The 17,500-nt window shown below is 59.7% G+C and overlaps 6 protein-coding genes across 6 annotated transcripts in view; all 6 read left to right on the top strand.

Annotated features, from left to right (window-relative positions):
• Positions 1-2,071, top strand: part of LBRM_26_0880 (conserved hypothetical protein) — a gene marked incomplete at both ends in the record, with an annotated part of 2,325 nt that extends 254 nt beyond the window's left edge. Inside the window, one exon of the mRNA XM_001562270.1 lies at positions 1-2,071. This exon is cut by the window's left edge and continues 254 nt beyond it. Coding sequence (XP_001562320.1) covers positions 1-2,071 — 2,071 coding nt within the window.
• Positions 2,072-3,211: 1,140 nt separating this feature from the next.
• On the top strand, positions 3,212-6,289 carry LBRM_26_0870 (putative RNA-editing complex protein MP100; the record flags this gene model as incomplete). Its single annotated transcript, XM_001562269.1, has 1 exon — positions 3,212-6,289. One exon carries the CDS (start codon positions 3,212-3,214, stop codon positions 6,287-6,289), a length of 3,078 nt encoding a protein of 1,025 aa, XP_001562319.1.
• Positions 6,290-7,601: 1,312 nt separating this feature from the next.
• On the top strand, positions 7,602-8,567 carry LBRM_26_0860 (conserved hypothetical protein; the record flags this gene model as incomplete). The annotated part of the gene is made up of 1 exon (XM_001562268.2): positions 7,602-8,567. One exon carries the CDS (start codon positions 7,602-7,604, stop codon positions 8,565-8,567), a length of 966 nt encoding a protein of 321 aa, XP_001562318.2.
• A 909-nt stretch (positions 8,568-9,476) lies between these two features.
• Positions 9,477-12,296, top strand: LBRM_26_0850 (conserved hypothetical protein; the record flags this gene model as incomplete). The annotated part of the gene is made up of 1 exon (XM_001562267.2): positions 9,477-12,296. One exon carries the CDS (start codon positions 9,477-9,479, stop codon positions 12,294-12,296), a length of 2,820 nt encoding a protein of 939 aa, XP_001562317.1.
• An 885-nt stretch (positions 12,297-13,181) lies between these two features.
• On the top strand, positions 13,182-14,243 carry LBRM_26_0840 (putative asparagine synthetase a; the record flags this gene model as incomplete). Its single annotated transcript, XM_001562266.1, has 1 exon — positions 13,182-14,243. The coding sequence occupies one exon, from the start codon at positions 13,182-13,184 to the stop codon at positions 14,241-14,243; it is 1,062 nt and encodes a 353-aa protein (XP_001562316.1).
• A 1,117-nt stretch (positions 14,244-15,360) lies between these two features.
• On the top strand, positions 15,361-15,879 carry LBRM_26_0830 (putative glutathione peroxidase-like protein; the record flags this gene model as incomplete). Its single annotated transcript, XM_001562265.1, has 1 exon — positions 15,361-15,879. The coding sequence occupies one exon, from the start codon at positions 15,361-15,363 to the stop codon at positions 15,877-15,879; it is 519 nt and encodes a 172-aa protein (XP_001562315.1).
• Positions 15,880-17,500: the final 1,621 nt, after the last annotated feature.

Genomic DNA, 17,500 nt, shown 5'->3' with positions numbered 1-17,500 from the left:
TGACAATCCTGCCGAGAAGATATACACAGACATCAAGTCTGCCACAACTGCGTGGCGCAAAGCGCTCGAGGATGCTGTGAAGGACTTCCCTGGGCGACAAGCTGATCTTCCAGTGCTAAGCGACTCCAAGTCGAAGTTGCAGGTGAACGGAATTCGACTCTACTGCCTACACTTGAAAGATGTCCACGACGAGCTCGTAGCGTTGCCAGGTGGTCAAGCTGCGTTTGACGCTGCTGCTGCTGCTGCTGCTGCAGCCCCGCCGTCCTCGGCCGTAGCAGCTGACGCGGCGGAACTCGACACACGCAGCACGAGTCTTCTCTCTGCTCCTGGCTCACAATCCCAGTCACAGTCGAAGGCACGAGGCCATCGGGCGGTCTCGCCAGTGCCGAAGAGCTATGCCGAGGGCCCTACCGAGGCGCCCAGCAGCGCACACTCCAGCAAGAAGAGAGCCACTCCCAGCCGTCGCGCTTCGGTAGACAAGGATGCATCACCGACGGCATCCACAGCGAGTTTGAGTGTCACGGCCACCATTGGCAGTCAACCCTTGAAGAATGGAGTGGCGATAGGTCCAGCCAAGAGGCGGCAGATGCACAAGCTGAAGGGCCTCCAAGCGGCCGTCACTACAGAGTCTACCGCCGTGACCAGTGGGGAGACGGCAGCTAGCATGGATTCTCTCTCGGTAAAGCGGCGGCGCACGCCCAGCAACAAGAGAGGTCCAGAGACCAAACTTGCACCGGCTGCCGTTGTTGTGGTGTGCCCAGACTGCGGTTTGAGTGGTACACCATTCTGCGCCACGACGGGAAAGCCACACTTGCCTCCGCCTTGCATCAAGTGTGGACTCACGACAGCATTCTGCCCGGCGACCGGCCAGCCGCACTCTGGGGCGGTGCAGCGCGAGAACCGCCAGCGAGGAGAGGTTCACCTGCCCGGCGCAGCCCGCAAGCCTTGGCGACGCGTCTCAAAGCAGCCCCTAGGGGCACACGCAGCGGCAGGTACCGGTGGCGAGGTGACGGCGGGGACCATGATCGCGACGCAGGATGGTGACGGCAGCGCTGTGGACGCAGGAGAAGGGGCGGGGGCAGATAAGAAGCCCCGTCGGAAGCGTCTGCGTGCTGAGGGCGGGTCTAGGCAGAGGTCTGGCGGGGGCGCCGATGTGTCCACCGATGGCACGACGGAGAAGCGTGCTCGCGCTAGCCGCTCACGCAAGGCGAAGGACAGAGCCCTGGTCTCAGCGCCGTCTACGGATCCATTGGCAAAGGGCATCGAAGCTATCAAAGGTGATGCCATCGCTGCCTCAGTGGTGGTGGACGCACCACCTCCGGTGGAGGTGCTGGTGCACACATACCCACCGCTGCGCCCTCCGCTCACTCTTCGTGAGCACCACAAGGCTGCTCATCTCCTGCAAGAGAGCTGGAAGGCGCAGTATGGAGATGGTCCAGTGCTGCCGGCGGCGGTGGGCGCGGTACCGCTTGCACTCGTGCCGGCAAAGCGCGTTGCGGCCGCAGGGGCAAATCGCCGGCGAAGGGGCCGCGGCGGTGGGGCAGCGAGTGACGGTGCCAGCGGCGAGGAGGGCAGGCAATCGGACGACGGCGAAGGTGGGGAGGGGAAGGAGACCCGCGTTGCACGCGCGAAGAGTGGCGGCTACGACGACGGTGACGCCAACAGCGGTACTGACACCACGAAGAGCGGAGTTTGCAGTACCGTTGGAAGTCCCACATCGACGACCGCCACCGCCCCGGCGATTCCGACGATGGTACACCCTCTGGAGGTGACGCAGCTAGCCACCAGCGTTGTCGGGAAGCGGCTTTCGCGGTTTCTGCTGCAGTACACGAGCGAGCGCACTCTCTTTGACTTGCTGAAGAGCTCCTCGGCCGCGGCAGACGGCGGTGCGGGGAAGAAAACACCTAAGCAACCAGTACAGCAGACGTCGGCTGGCGGCGAAACCGGTGCCGGAGGTGAGGGTAACGGAGAGCATGCTGTGGATGTATCTGGAGCATCTCTGAGAGAGGAATCCCAAGAGTCAGTCACGCACGAGGTGGACGGTATTGACGGCGCAGTACCACCAGAGTGAGGCGACGCTGCGCGTGGCACCGAGGCACCTACCGCCACCGCTGCTGAGGACGACGCGGTGGCGCTGCAGATCATCGAGGCCCAATAAACCGGAACAGCCAAAGGATGAGCAGCTGGTAAGGAGGGAGAGGGCAGGAGATGGGTGCGACGGAGTTACGTGTGCCCGACTGTATGTGCTCCACATGGCGAGTACGCTGCGCACTGCCCAAAGATGGAAAGGAAAAGAGAATACTCAGCAAAACTAAGCAAACCGGCGACACACGTGATGAGACGCGTGAGAGTCGCATTTATTCACACATGGACGCACTTACGCACAGTAGCTGTGCTTGCTCCTTCCTGTTTCGCTTCCTTCTTTGCTTGATGGTCGACCCCTAACGCAGACACACGTGCGCAGGAGCAGTGAGCACAGACAGATGAAGTAACACACATGGACAACTTACAGGCATATTGGCGCGCATTCGCTACTGACAGCAACGGGGAAGGGCTGGAGGTGCGCTTTGTGTAGTGCCGCTGTGGCATGCGCGTACGTAAAGATGCCTTAGATCATGTAAAAGGGCTCGACAAGGATTTTGGCGATCCCCCCTTCCCCGCTCTCTCTCTCTCTCTCTCTCTCTCCGTAATGAGAAGTAAAATCTGCGCTTAAAGCTGTCGTTGCAGTCATGCGCCGGTGGCCTTTCATGTGTCGATGGTCGAGGAGAAAGGGGGAGAGCTGCGTACGTAGGCTTTCACACACGCAAGTGCGTTCGTGTTCCTGTCCCTCTTCGTCTGCACTTCCTCCATCCTCTCCCCTTCTACCCACGATCCTTTCACATCCCCCCTTCTCCTTTCCTTTACAGAGGAGAGAAGATCCAGGCGATTTGCTACCATCATGGCCATCGTCGTTACCACTGCCACGCCACCACGCCCCCCACACACATACACACGTTCAAGCGTACGCCCTTTCGAATTATCGAAGCCCTACAGAAAGTAGCGCTACTCAGCCCTTCCCCCCTCCCGCGCCGATCCCCTACCTTACGCGAGCTCATCTTGTTTTACGCGCACTGTGACGCCCATCCACTGCATACACACCGGCCCTCACCACCACCCACACCCACACACAGGCACGCCTTTGCTTTCTTCCATCATTTTTTTTTCTCCCTCAATGCGGGGGGTGTTGACGCGCAGCACCTGCCGACTCGCCTCTGTCCAAGAAGGGACGCGACTGGCTGATGTCTACCAGTTCCTTATCACCAAGAAGCCGGTGGAGTACGACTATGTGGCGATTGACGTGAACTCCTTTGTCGGTGTCGCCATGCGCATCACCAGGAGCATGTCTCCAGAGCAGCGACGCAACAAGGAGGCTTCGCGGCACGTCCTCAACTCCATCATGCAGATTCTGCGCCGCGTGGTCTGTCGTCACTCTCTTCTTCTCGCCCTTGACGGCCCGGACACGCTTGCAAAGGCGTACAAATGCCGCGCCACGTTGTCTACACGGCGACTGGACGTGCAAGCTCAGCGCCTCCCTGGTGGGTCGCTAATGCGCGCGATGGAGGATCGCATAGTCAAGTCGATGCCGTTGGGGCGCGGGCTGATTCCCGGCGAGGTGGTCGTCTCTGGTGTCAACGTTGAGGGCCCGGTGGAGCGAAAGGTGACGGCATGGGCGCTCGACTTGGCGTGCCGTGACGGGGCGCAGCACACCTCCAAATCCATCTGTCTCATCGGGGCGGGGGAGCTGTGGCTGAACGTGCTCGCCCTCACGCCCTACTTCCAGGGTACGAGCATCTTGCACGGATCCTCCGACTTGCGCCACATGACGCTCAGCGATTCCCTGAGGTGGCTCGAACTCGGCGATGACCTGTTGAGCGGCGATACACGGGCCATCACGACAGCGCGGACCGATGCACTGCTGCTTTACCTGCTGTGCCACGGCTGCTCTGCAACAGACCTCTCTCCGCTGTCCGGCTCCAGCTTTTCGATTCTCATGGCGGCATACCATACTCGACGCCGCGAGGCTGCAGCGACCGCTGGTGCGGCGGTCGGGACACCAGCTTTTCAGCTCATCCGCGAGCAGCCCAGTGGTGGCCTGGGGCTTGACGTGCAAGCGTTCTACCTACTCTTTGTAGCCGAGAGGGATGTGGCGGCAACGATGCAGTCGCTGGCGGCGCTCGACTTGCCGGCCGCGGGTAAGAGCCCATGCGCGGCGCCGGTGCAGCCCTTCTCTCTCCCGCCTTCTGCACCAGACAACAGTGCACCAGATGAGCCAATGCGTGACGTCAATGCATGCGAACTGTTGTACAGCAGCTATCTCAGCCACCTGCTCAGATCCCATCACCTCTTCTGCTACGGTGAAGTACTCGGTCGGTCTCGTATTCCAGCGTACATGGAGGCAGAGGTGAGAATGGGGAGGCTTGGCCCCAGCGGTGCCGTGGGTGTCCGCGCCAGCGTGGTCACTGTGGGCAATTGGGCCCGCTACCTGCTTCGCTGTCTCCAGCGCGGGGGGCGCTACGCTTTCGCAAGTGACGCAGGGGTTGAGCTACGCTGCAGCACCTCTAAGTGCCCCCTACCCGACACGGCAGACGCCAGTGCGCCGCCGTTGGCCACGGGAGCTGACACGAAGCGAGATGTTGACCCGGGAACTCCCAGCGCCACAGTTACAGCGACGGCATCCGACGCACGTGTTGCGTTGTCATCCGCTGCTCCCGCTGCGCTAGACAAGACCGCGTACTACCCTTTCTGGTCCTCCACGCAGCCGCTGACGGCAGCCGAGTACACAATCCTTAGCACCCCGAATCAGGGCATCCTCGACCCACTACTACTGGACTACGTACCGGGGGCACCGTCGGCGCTGCGCTCCGAGCTGCCGCGGACGCTCACGTCTGCGCAGGCGGACCTCCAAGAACTTCGCAGTTCACTGCAGCATTTCTTCGCGCACGCGCCGGCTGATCGGCCCCACCCGTCACTGTGCCTGGCGCCGTCCTATCACTGGAGTCAAAACGAAAAGAGCAAGGTGTGGTCGATGCGGTACGTGGACTTGGGCGTCGTCGCAAAGCAGCAGGGCGTCCGCCACGCACGCAGCCTCTTGCCTGGAATGCACATGGAGCAGCAGGAGTCGAAGGACGGCGCCGTGGCATTTGACACCGAATCACAGGCCTGGACCTCACAGCTGCGCAACTTTGCTGTGACCACAGCCTCGGAGCAACGACTACGGCAGCAGGAGGACGCGCCGGCTGAAGGGGCATCGTCATCCTCCCTGGCAGCCGCGGCTGTTGCTTCTGTGGCAGCGGCCGAGGTGCCAACGCTGAGGGTTCTCACGTGGAATGTCATGTTCGATCGGTACAGCAACCAACCTACCCCACTCGGTATGCCAGGCATTGACTGGTGCAGCCCGAAGCGGTACCCGGTGCTGGCAAAGCTTATCGATGCCGAGGACGCTGATGTGGTGGGGATGCAGGAGGTGGAGCGGCCGTTTGCTGAGTACCTTGCAGCGCAGCCGTGGTGCCGCGAGCGGTACATCATGTCCTGCAGTCCTGGGAGCTCCATCTTGCATCCATGGGGCGTGCTGCTGCTTGTGCGCCGTGGCGGGCGATGGCCACTGCAGCAGCTGAAACACCTGAACGTGCCGGCGTGGTCAGGCCATGTCTCCCTCATGCCAGTGGCAACGTTGGATTTGACTGCTGCCACTGCCCACAGCGGCAAAAGCGTCACCGAAGGTGACGACTCAGCGGGAAAGAGCGGCAAGAGAAGATCTGCAGTATCGCCGTGGGTGGTAAACGTCTGTTCCGTACACTTGCTGGCTCCATTTGTGAAGGTGAATGAGGTGGCCCGCACGGGTCAGGATCAGGCTCTGCGTCACGCGCTGACGCGGCAGCTGCAGGGCGACACGCTCGTAATGGGCGACTTCAACGACTGGCCGAGCAACGAGTTCCTCATGCCCCCTGAGACGCGGTATGCCGAGTGCTGGCCCATCGTCCACCCCAATGACTACGGAAAAACAATGGACGAGTCAAACACGTTCTGCAAGCTGAAGATTGAAGAAATCTTCTTTGGCCGATCCGACAAGGTGTTCCTTCGGACAGGCACCGCCGCAGCTTCAAGTCACACCCGCGGCGTGCTGAAGCCGGTGGAAGCGCATCTAGTGGGAACCCGAAGCGTCAATGTCGAAAACAGCAATCAAGAGGCGCCAGCATATTTGTTTCCGTCTGACCACTACGGCGTCAGCATGCAGTTCCAAGTGCTCTGACCGACGTGTTTCGTGTGCGTGTGGGTCTGCCCCACACTGGTAGCAAAGAGAGGCAGGAGGCTTCTACGGCACTCCTTTTTCCACCTCTCCTATCCCCTCCCTCAACCTACTGAGGTCCACGCAGCAAGCGAGCTGCGCAGGATAAGAAGTGTGTGTGGGAGAGGGGAGGGAGGGAGGCGCTGGCTTTGGTGTGTGTGTGTGTGTGGTCGCTCCTTTCTTCGCCTCTTAGTTTTCCTCCTTCTCTGCTCGGTCTTCTCTTGTTCGAAATAGCACAGAGGGGCGGGGGGGGGCCCGCGTGCACCACTGCAGTCGCGCGACTCTTCGTTTTCTCTTTTACTGTCTGCGCTTCAGCATAAAATCCTCCCAACGAAGCGAAAAAAATAGCAGGCCGCCGCCTCAGCAGCGAGAAGAACGATGGGTATGCATCAGGGGACCTGTCTATAAGAGAGAGAGAGAGTGCGACATGGGGAGAGTAGAGGGTGATAGAATGGCTCGCTGGAATCCAATAGTGTATGCGATGTTGTGGGTGTACAGGAAATACGGTTGCAGAAAGGTAAACACGCCTATCTCGTTTTGCTCACTGTCGTGCCTCTGCCTCCCTCTAACAAACATCCATCTTTCACTTCATTTGTTACCCAGCCGCATTCGACGAGGCTCCCCCCCCGCTTCTCCTCAGGCACCCCCTTTCCTTCTCTACCTCTCCCCTCTCTGGGTGCCGCGTAGTTATGCGTGACAAGAAGGGGACAGCAATACATACCAATCAACTCCATCAGAGATCAACTAACCCATCATACACACGCAGCCTTTGCACAACGTTTCGATCAGCGCGTAGCACGCGGAGAGTAACGGGGTGCTAGCCAGTGTGCAGCTGCACAGTGGTGATCTCTCTCCATTTCCACCTCCAACCCCCACTCCAGACGACACCACTTGGCGGCATTTTATCTCCCCTCTCTCCTCGAGTTCTCCTTTGCGCTTTTGTTTTTTCCCCCCGCCTCACTCGCCGCTTCCACAGCGTCAAATGCGGCGGACTTCTCTGCCTCCCCTCTGTGCTGTCGGCGCAGTGCGACACACCAGCGCACGCGGTGGCAGCACAATAGCAACGGCAGCTGCTAAGTATCACCCAGTGTTCGCACGCGCGGGCAGCGGCTTCGCCATTCGTAGTACGGCCTGTAGCTACAATAGCAGAGACGTCCGTGTACACGCTCCACAGTGGATGAGCTGCCGGTGCCTGTCCGCCTCCGCGTGGCGCCTGGCCGCCGAGGTGCGTACCGGAGACAACGAGGAGGACCCGTTTGCGTTTGAGTTTGACCCCATGGCCAGCGTGCGGCACGATGCGGCTGTAGAGAACGCGAAGAAGAGCTTGGAGTCGATTCTGGAGGAGCTGGCCCCGCCCAACGCATCCTCCGAGGCGCTTGCGAAAATCCGCAGCTACCTGCAGCAGCACCCTGTCGACACGCTCATCCTGAATGCCGAGGTGCAGATCACCCACATCGAGAACCCCGACACCGGCGTCGAGGAGCGTGTGCACCTGAGCCCAATGGACATCAAGGACGCACTGAGGCAAGCGCAGCAGCGCAAGATGAACCTTGTTCGAATGGGGGCCCGCGGCGACGACCTTGCCTACTGCCGCATCCGCCGGGAGCAGGCATGGGTGTGGAAGCTTGTGCAGCCCGAGATGGACCTTGTCAGTGGACTGACCGGCATTCCGGCGACGGATTCTAGCGTTGCGGCGCAACAACAGGAGCAGCGGCAGCACGACGCCAGCGGCGGGGACGGTCAGGCGGACCGCCCGCGCCAGTACCTGGGGAAGACGAAGGAACTGGTCGATCATGCCTTTCGCGACGCTGTTGACGCCCACTTCATCGGCTGGCGCAGCAAGAAGATTGTGCAGGACATCCGCAAGGGTCACCCCGTAAAGCTGACCATTCGCGACTTCCAGAGCCCGGAGGCGGCCGTACACAAGCTGCGTGAGATGAGCAACGCAGTGAAGGCATACGCGGAGGAGCAGCACATTTACCACCACTTCACCAGCATCGTCGGGAACGATCGGGAGGCCAGTCTCACCCTTTCGCCGCCGACGGCGAACAAGTCTGGCACATTTTCCAAGACGGTGAAGCACCCGTCCGAAAAGGAGTGGGCGCACACGCTCAAGAGGATGGAGGATGCGTGCCAGAAGGCGGGGCGGAGCGGGACATACGTTAAGTCGAACAAGCTGAAGATGCGCAACGTGGGACCCACGACGTACCGTGTGGACAAGTATGGTCGCCGCGTGGACTAGGAAAGGGGGGAGAGGACGAAGTGTTCAAAGACAAACAACAGCAACGAATGGTCCGTCAAACACGTGCGTGCAACTCTGCGCCCACGACGTCGGCAAAAAGGACGATGTTTTTCATGCGGCACCTCGCCCCCCCTCCCCCAACTGCCACACGTTTGGTCGTTTACTTCCTCATCGTATCCCCGTGTGCGGGGTGTAGGGCTTGGCTGGGTTTCCTTTTTTGGTTTGGCGTTATTTCGTTGACCCCTGAACTGTTGGATGATCTCGAGTACAGCACACGCAAACACGTCGGGAGCGACTTCAGCGAGGAATGGATTCACCGACCCTCTTCCTTGTTTCCTCCCCCTCCCTCCCCTCTCTTTACCCTACCTCTTTGTCTTCCTACCATTTCTCCACGAGTGCCATCCAACCTACGGCAGAGGAGCACGCACCGGTGTGTCGACATCTGATACGCACGTGCGCAAGCAAGCAGGCAAGAGGAGAAAAATATCTAGTTTATACACGAGCTGCGTGTACGAGAGTAGAAATCTGGCTGTCCGTATGTCCCACCTCACCTCCTCTACCGTGGCGCCGGCCGAGGCGGGGAGCGGCAGCGGGGCAGGTCACACGGTGCCGCCATCAGCTGCGGCAAAGTCACCGGCAGCGACCGTGCGTCGCGGCCGTGGTGCATTCAAGCACCAGCTTCGCACGGAAGAGATGGAGCGGCAGTATGCCTCTGGATCGATGGCAGCGTCTGCGTCGGCGGCGCTCGGGCGTGCTGAGGAGGCGAGCACCATCTTCACTGCCGCCACCACACATGTTGTGCTACCGTCATCGACGCTGGGCTCGAAGGCCACCAAGCCGGTTACGGAGGAGGAGGAGATCGCGGCGCAGTTTGCGCACCTGAAGAAAGGAAAGGACATTCCTCTCAACATGATGGTGGCGCAGGTGGTGAGTAGCGCCGCCGCTGCCGCGGGCACTGGCAGCTCGATGTCTGTCACCGCTCGACTAGCGGCGGCGGCGGAGGCCCGCACAGCCGCGCCTCGCACACACTTTGGTATCTTTGAGAACAATGCGAACGACACTGCACGTCAGCTGCTCTTCCGTGGCGAGAAGCGGCGGCGCTATTGTGTCATCGTCGGTGACCTGCAAAATAACTCTCGCCAAGTGACTCTGAAGCTATTTGGCCACAAGGGAGCCAAACCGTTCAAGTTACAGAACAAGTTGATCCGCCTAGTGAACCTGTCGATCGGCAAGCCACGGCGCGGAACGCTGCAGTGGCGCGTGGCACACGGGCTCCTGGATGACGACGACCTAGAGGGGCAGCAGCCGGGGGAAGAGCAGCGGACTGATAGCGATGAAGAGCAAGAGGAGGGACAGCAGCGTGAGCAGGACGAGAGGGCTGCTGACAGCAACGCGGAGAGCGCCGTGGACGACGACGATGACATGGGCCAACGGGGCGAGGCTGCTGCTGCTGTGATTTATAGAAAGGACAACAACGGTACAAGGGCACCGGCGGAGGCGCAAGTCTGCGACGCAGCCGATATCACTGCAGCCGCCGCCTGTAGAGCGGCTACGGGCTACACCCCGCCTCCGCAGGTGCTGGACTCCACTCAGACGGCTGAAGAACGCGCCTTTCAGAATCAGACGCACGCGGCTGCCGGCTTTGACGTGGAGGAAATCATCCCCTTTTCTTCCTCCTCCGAGGACAACGACGATGAGGAACACCAGGAAGCCCGACACCGCAAGGCCATGGCGATAGCGGAGGCAGCAAGCTCTATCGAGCGCGCCGCCGCAGCGGTGCCGATTCCCGAAAGCAACAGTGATGGCGATGACGGGGATGAAGTCGTGGAGAAGCCTGCCGCCCCGAACCCTGTCAGCGACGGATGCCTTCACGGTCTTGCGCCACCGGCGTTGTTGGCCCCCGACGTCGTGGAGACGCATGCTACGACTGGTGGAAATCATGGTGTTGGCAACGCACCTGCTGTCGCAGCACACGCAGACCCCATGGCACCAGCGCCTGCTGAGACCTCCGCGAAGGCTGTTGTGACGGCAGTGAAGCACAACACTGGCAGCCTCGACCACCACTCGAAGGGCATCGAAGCGGAGGGCGAGGACGTGGATCACTACTTGGACAACGATGACGAGGTGGTTCCCCTGATAGTGCAGCAGGCAGGCACAGGAGCCGCCGTCATGTACGAGACGAGCCTTGCCACCAGCCCGGTGTTGACGGCGAAGCGCTTCGCTTCTCTGCGCGACTACTTCCTACGCGAGTTCCGTTTCCTGCTCAATCTCGAGGATGTCCGCGCGCAGAATGTGTCGGTGAAGATCAACCTCGGTGCGGCCTATTGCTGCCTCGCCCGCCAGGGCTCCTACTCCACTCCGCTGAAGCACGCCACCTTTGGCGAGTTTGTCGAGCGCATGAACACAGAGTCGATGCAGCTCTATTTCATCAAGGACTGCCCCGCCTGTGTGTCGCGTGCGGTGGACATGGAGAGTGGCTCGTTGCACTTCCCCGCTAGCTCGACGACGGTGAAGATTAACTTCTTCTCGAACGAGCGCCAGAGCCGTTCCATTGCGCGGGCGGTGTGGGACAGCGATGTGGACCAGTTCCGCCTGCTCGATGTTGAGAACATTGGCGTTACCTTCAACTGGTCCGTCTTTTCTCTCGATGAGACGTTTGTGCGCCGTAAGAATGAAGTGCAGGCGGTGGCTGCGGAGGGCAGCGGTAACGGCACCGCTGTTGCTACCGGGGCGTCCGTCACCAGTCCGAGTGCTGCGACAACGCCGGCTGCCGGCGCAGCTGATGCCTCTGCGACTGCGACAGCAGCACCTCCGCGGCCGCCAGTGCCCGCGGCAGACAGAGCGCGGATGGGGCCGACCCCTGTCGGTATCGGCGTGGACCCTGACTGCCCCTTCCACAACATGCGTGCCCCGGGGCCGAAGGAGGCGGACAAAGCTGATGGGGCAAGCGTGGAGACGACGGCACCGGCGGCAGAGGAGGTGAAGAGCATCCACCAGATGCCCATTGACGATGACGAGGATGACCTGGCGCGTAACAAGACTGTTGCTTACCCCTTCGAGGTGGAGTTCCGCGCCTACCGTCGCTGGAAGCAGCAAGACGACAACCCCGCCGCGCCACTCGCCAAGGCGATTCTGGAAGAGCTGTCGCTGGCCGAGCACAACTACCTCATTCACGGCTCGACGGCCACGTACGAGCGCATGGACCTGACGAACGTCTGTGAGGTCGACTACGCTGCCGAAGACCTCAATGTGGAGAGCATTGTAGTCGAGCACACGTCGCGCGTGAAGCCGGAGGGGACGGACCTCCTCGTGGACAACACAACATCGCTTTTCATTGAAAACTTCGCGGCGGCACGCCAGTTGAAGGAGAAGGTGGCGACCTACGGCCCCATCAAGGTAGCGGCGATGCAGAACCCTAGCAACAACAACTTTATGCGCAGCGTCACGGCAGCGCGTCGGGCTGCCGGTCGTGGCAGTGGTCACGGGGCGCGTGATGCACTGCACCTAACCCCAGCCGAGATGTCGGAGGTGCTGAAGCCAACGTCGAAGCTAACGTTCTTCCGCTCGCGTGGGTCAACGATTCACTGGAAGCTGCGCCCCAACAGCAGCCTGGAGGAGAACATTGCCCCAATGACGGAGGCGCTCTCCTTTTTGCAGCAGGTGCTTCACACAGCGAACGAGATTGAGCGTTACTCAGCACGCGGTGGTGCAGCACCAGACGCCCTCTAAAGCCATCAAGCCCCAACAGTGCCTTTAAAAATTCCCAAACGCATGTGTGTGTACCTACTCACGCCTACGCATGCAAATCGCACTCCTTTGTTTTACGTGTAGTCTGATCGAGTGCTGAGTGCTTCCCACTAATGTGCTCCACCACCTCGTAATGATACCCTTAACAATGTGTTACCGGGTGAAGAAATGCACCACTGTTTAAGGGGAGAGAATAGTGGGTGGGAATGGAAGAGGGGAGGGAGAGGAATGGCTACCCAGACAGAGCTGCCAAGCTCCTCCCACCTTTACTCCCCCCTCCCCCTCTTCCTCCTCCTGTCCTCACACCCTACTGTTTGCTTCGCTGAAAGGTGCACACTAGACGGTTTGACAATGCTAAAACGCCTATTGTCGCTGATAACTGTTGTGGTGCACGACGGGTGCTGCAGTGCGTGCAGCTTGAGCAGAGGAGACGAGCTAGTCTCATTCTGCTCAAGCTGCCCCTTCTGTCTTTCGTTGCTCGTGTGGACACACTTGTAATGGTTGCTCCGCCGCCCTCACTCACACTCGCTCCGCTCTTTCTTTCCCCCTACGCAACTCCGTGTGTCCTTTCCTTTGTTCTGCCATACATACATGCACACATACCGCCATCTCCCCCGCCCCCCGCCCTCCCCCCTCACTGCACGCAGGCAGCCGTTCACACACGAACGCACAGCCTAACACACTTCGTTCTTCTCTCCTCGCTTTCGTTCCCACCCCGTTCCTCTAAATACACCCGTCTCTCTTCTCGTGCCGCTCCTACGTTGGTAGTTCCGTATACTGCACCTCTTTCCACCACCACCACCACCTCCACCTCCACCTCCACCACCCCCCTCCCCTCCCCCCCCGTTTCCCCTCCACTGCCTACCCATGTCGTCCGATCCGCAGGCGTACGTTGACCTCCAACTCCGTATTTTGAAGGTGAAGGCGATCTTCACCGAGGAGCTCGCCAATGCCTTGAACCTGATCCAGGTGGAGTGTCCCATGCTCGCCCGCGTCGGCGATGGCACGCAGGACAACCTGTCCGGCGTGGAGAAGGCCGTGCAGGTGCACGTGAAAGAGATTCCGGAGGAAAAATACGAGGTGGTGCACTCGCTCGCTAAGTGGAAGCGCAAGACCCTCGGCGAACACAAGTTTCCCGTTGGTCTGGGCATCCTCACCAACATGCGTGCCCTGCGTGTGGAGGATACCCTAGATAATACCCACTCCGTCTACGTTGACCAGTGGGACTGGGAGCGCGTGATAGCGCCAGCGGACCGTTGCCTTGAGTACCTGCAGGCTACCGTCCGCTCTCTCTACGAGGTGCTGCGCCAGACGGAGAGGCGCCTGTGCGCCGAGTTCCCGGACATTACCCCGGTGCTGCCGGAGTCGATCACATTTGTGCACACGGAGCAGCTGCTGAAACGCTACCCGGAGCTGGACCCCAAGTCGCGCGAGCGTGAGGCTGTCAAGGAGTTCGGAGCGGTGTTCCTGATCGGAATCGGCTGCAAGCTGAGCCACGGTGACTACCACGACGTGCGTGCCCCAGACTACGATGACTGGTCGTCGCCGGTGTCCGTCGACTCTTCCAAGATCGGCTTCCCGACTGCCGGCGGCGAGAAGCCTTCCGTGAATGCCATCATGTCCCTACAGGGCCTGAACGGCGACATCCTGGTGTACAACGCGGCTCTCGATGATGTGCTCGAGCTGAGCAGCATGGGCATCCGTGTTGACCAGGAGACGCTGCGCCGACAGCTGGAGATGACTGGCAACAACGAACGCCTCCAGTGCAAGTGGCACCAGTGCCTGCTAAACGGAGACCTGCCCCAAACCATCGGGGGCGGTATCGGTCAGAGCCGTATGGCCATGTTCATGCTCCGCAAGAAGCACATCGGCGAGGTGCAGTGCGGCGTGTGGTCCCACGAGACCACGGTGAAGCATTTGCTGTTGTAAGAGGAAGGGGAGCGTCTGCAGTACACGTGGTGCCCTCATCCCCCCTAAATGCCAGCGAGAAGCTCCTTACGGGGGCGGGAGATGATGGACGGAGAAGGTGTATTACCAGTCGCCCATGCATAACGCCCACTAACCTACGCAACCGCATGAAAGGCCCACGAGTGCACACCTGCATGAGTGTATGCATGATCCTCTCTGCTCCGCACCTTAGCAAGAGGGTGAGCGAGAGAAGGTGTTCCGAAGGTAAGGAGACAACCATCGTAATAAATTTTACAGCGCTCTATCAGAAAAATATCCCTTGATGTAGCGACCTCTCCAATCTCTCCCTCCCCCTCCGTCCTCTGGTCCGTTATCTGTGTCTGCCACTCTACGTGACTGCTCGCTTTCAGCAGCTCTGTTTTGCATCCTGTCCCCCTCCCCCTCCGAAGATGATAAGACGGTGGCGCACGCACGTCGAGCGCCGTGCTGCGAAGAGGGAGATGGAGGGTAGGTGGGTCAGCTGCGTAAAAGGGTGGTGGTGGGGGCGCAACGAGCAGAGTAGTAAGGGACAGGCAGATGAAGGAGTTGCAGTGGCGGGGCGAACGCTAGTCGTTCGCGATGCATGAAGGGGCTGTATGAGCACCAGCAACAAGGGGAGGTGGGGGAAATGACGCCTATATCTGTGAAAGAGCTGTGGTACGGAGAAAGAGGCACGTCACGGGCAGCGCTTTGGGGGAATTTCCCTTTTCGAACTCTCACCCCTTCTGCGTTCTTCTGCTAACGCGCGCGCGTGTCTGTGTCTCTATGACTGTCTCGGCGTTTTTCTCTCCCTCTGTCTGTCGTCTCTGGTACGACTGTGACTGCTGAGCTCCTAGCGGCACTTAAAAGGGACATGGCCATGGCTACTCTCCTCTCTCCCCTATTACAATACACGCACACACACACACACACACACACACACGCACGCACATACACCCACACACACATATACATATACATATATATATATATGTGTATATATGTGTATATTTATGCTTGTGGTTTAGCACCCCTCCACACACACGCTCCTTTGCATTCTCTTCTATAGCCTTTGTTCTCTCACTTCGTCACTATACTTGTCTCCTTACTCCACAGCACCATGTCCATCTACGACTTCCAGGTGAAGGACAGCGACCACCAGCCGTACAACCTTTCCCAGCACAAGGGCCACCCGCTTCTCATCTACAACGTGGCCAGCAAGTGCGGCTACACCAAGAGCGGCTACGAGACAGCCACGACGCTGTACGAAAAGTACAAGGGTCGCGGCTTCACTGTACTGGCGTTCCCGTGCAACCAGTTCGCTCACCAGGAGCCTGGCACGGAGGCGGAGGTGAAGACTTTCGCCTGCACGCGCTTCAAGGCAAACTTCCCCATCATGGAAAAGGTGAATGTGAACGGCGAGAAAGAGCACCCGCTGTACTGCTACCTGAAGAACGCCTGCAAGGGCATCCTCGGCACGACGTTGGTGAAGTGGAACTTCACGTCGTTCCTGGTCGACAAAGACGGCCATGCCGTGCACCGCTTCCCGCCCGGCGCGACGGTAGAAGAAATCGAGAAGAAGCTGGTACCGTTGCTGGATGCTGCCAAAGGTGCCACAGAGACATCACCGAGTAGCTAACCATGGAGAGGCACCATATTGAGTGGTGCGGAGACCGTAACAGGTGGAAAGCAGTGAGTGATGTGATGCAGTTTGCGCGCACGCTAAGTCACAACCTACTCACCGCTGCACAGCTGCATTTGGTTGTTCAGTGTTTCTCACGACACACATCACGGCGCGCGCACACACGATGTTCACCCCGTCCCGCACCTCTTCGGATGCCGCTTTGTCTTTTTCCTTCGTTGCTTTTCAGAGAACTCGTGGCATTTTGCATTGTTTTTTATTCTCTATTTTCTTTGGTGCTAAATTACGCAAGCGCGCGTGTTCCGTCCTCCCCCCTTTCTATGCGTGTATGCCGTGGAAGCGCGTGGACGAGGAGAGGTGAGGATGGGAGGCTTTGCTGCGTGTGCGCCGCTTACACGTCTACTTCCGCCTTGGCTCCAGGATGGCTGCGTACGCAACCACTCGAAGGCAGCGATGGCTCTGAATGGCACCTACGCTTTCTTTTTGATGCTGATTCGTCTAGCGTACAGGGATGACCCTCTGCACGATGCGTGCGCGCGCGCACACACACACACACACACACAGAAGCGCTGGGTGTTAGCGTGCGTTACTCAATTATGTTTGGCCACTTTTGCATCTGGGGGGGGGGGTGAGTGGACAGAGATCATCGGGGCGGGAACGAAGGGGTTGGTAGTGAAGACGGCTACCTCTGTGTGTGTCGTTGTACCTCATACTCTCTGTATGGGGCGTGTGCACGTAGTGCAGAGTTTAACCAGTTGCTCGTGATGCGCACGGGAGGAGGGGGCCTGTCAGACAGGAAGCCAACGGCTCAGGGGGAAGAGGGGAAGCCGCTGTTTCGGCTGTTGGTCGCCGCGGGTGGGGTGGGGGGATACTTACAAGATGCGTCGGTAAGGCAAGGGAACGCCGGGGAGGGAGCGATTAAGGTCCGTGTGCTGGGTCACGGGAATTTTTGATGACACAGGGGTCCGGGAGGAGAGGAGTTTTCTGGGGGGGCGCAGCAGGGGTGGTGTCGCGCAATTCGGGGGGGGGACCGTGTCAAGAGTGGAGATGGGCAGGGATAGGGCCGCCGCCGCTTGTCGTAATTTAAGGCGGGACCGCTATTGCGCGTTTATTGGGGGAATGGCCAACGTCAGGATAGAGGGCGGAGGGGTGGCAGCCGGGTGGGGGATGTTCCGGCGCTGGGTTGTAGAGGAGGTAGTGAGAGTTGGTGGCGCGCTATTGTGGGAAGTAAACGTGGCCGAATATGAACAATAAAACTGTTTTAGCCATGTGAGGCAGGGCGACGCTTGACGATTACACGTGATTGGTCTGATCAGCCGGGCAGGAAGACGAATGGGGCATGACTGTGTGGGGTAGTTTTGCGAGGATAATGTTATTCCGTCACTTTGTGTGGGCCGAACCGCATGGTTTGGAGATGCTGGCATGTGTCGGGCGCAGCGGCCTCCAGTGTCTGCCGCTGGATGGGGAGCGGCCGGTTGGCCGCGTGAGGGGCGAACCGATTATATACGGGTATTTCGACCCGGCGAGGTGTGGTTTTGTGCGGTGGCGCGCGGTTGGGCAGCGTGGGATACTTGTGATGCCTCGCCCGTTGCTAGATCGATCCGTGGGGAGTTCCGCA

This window comes from Leishmania braziliensis, chromosome 26, assembly GCF_000002845.2.
Source record: "Leishmania braziliensis MHOM/BR/75/M2904 complete genome, chromosome 26".
In the NCBI taxonomy this organism is placed as follows: Eukaryota; Euglenozoa; class Kinetoplastea; order Trypanosomatida; family Trypanosomatidae; genus Leishmania; species Leishmania braziliensis.
Note: the sequence above shows the minus strand (reverse complement) of the source record. Positions and strands in the feature narration are given on the sequence as shown.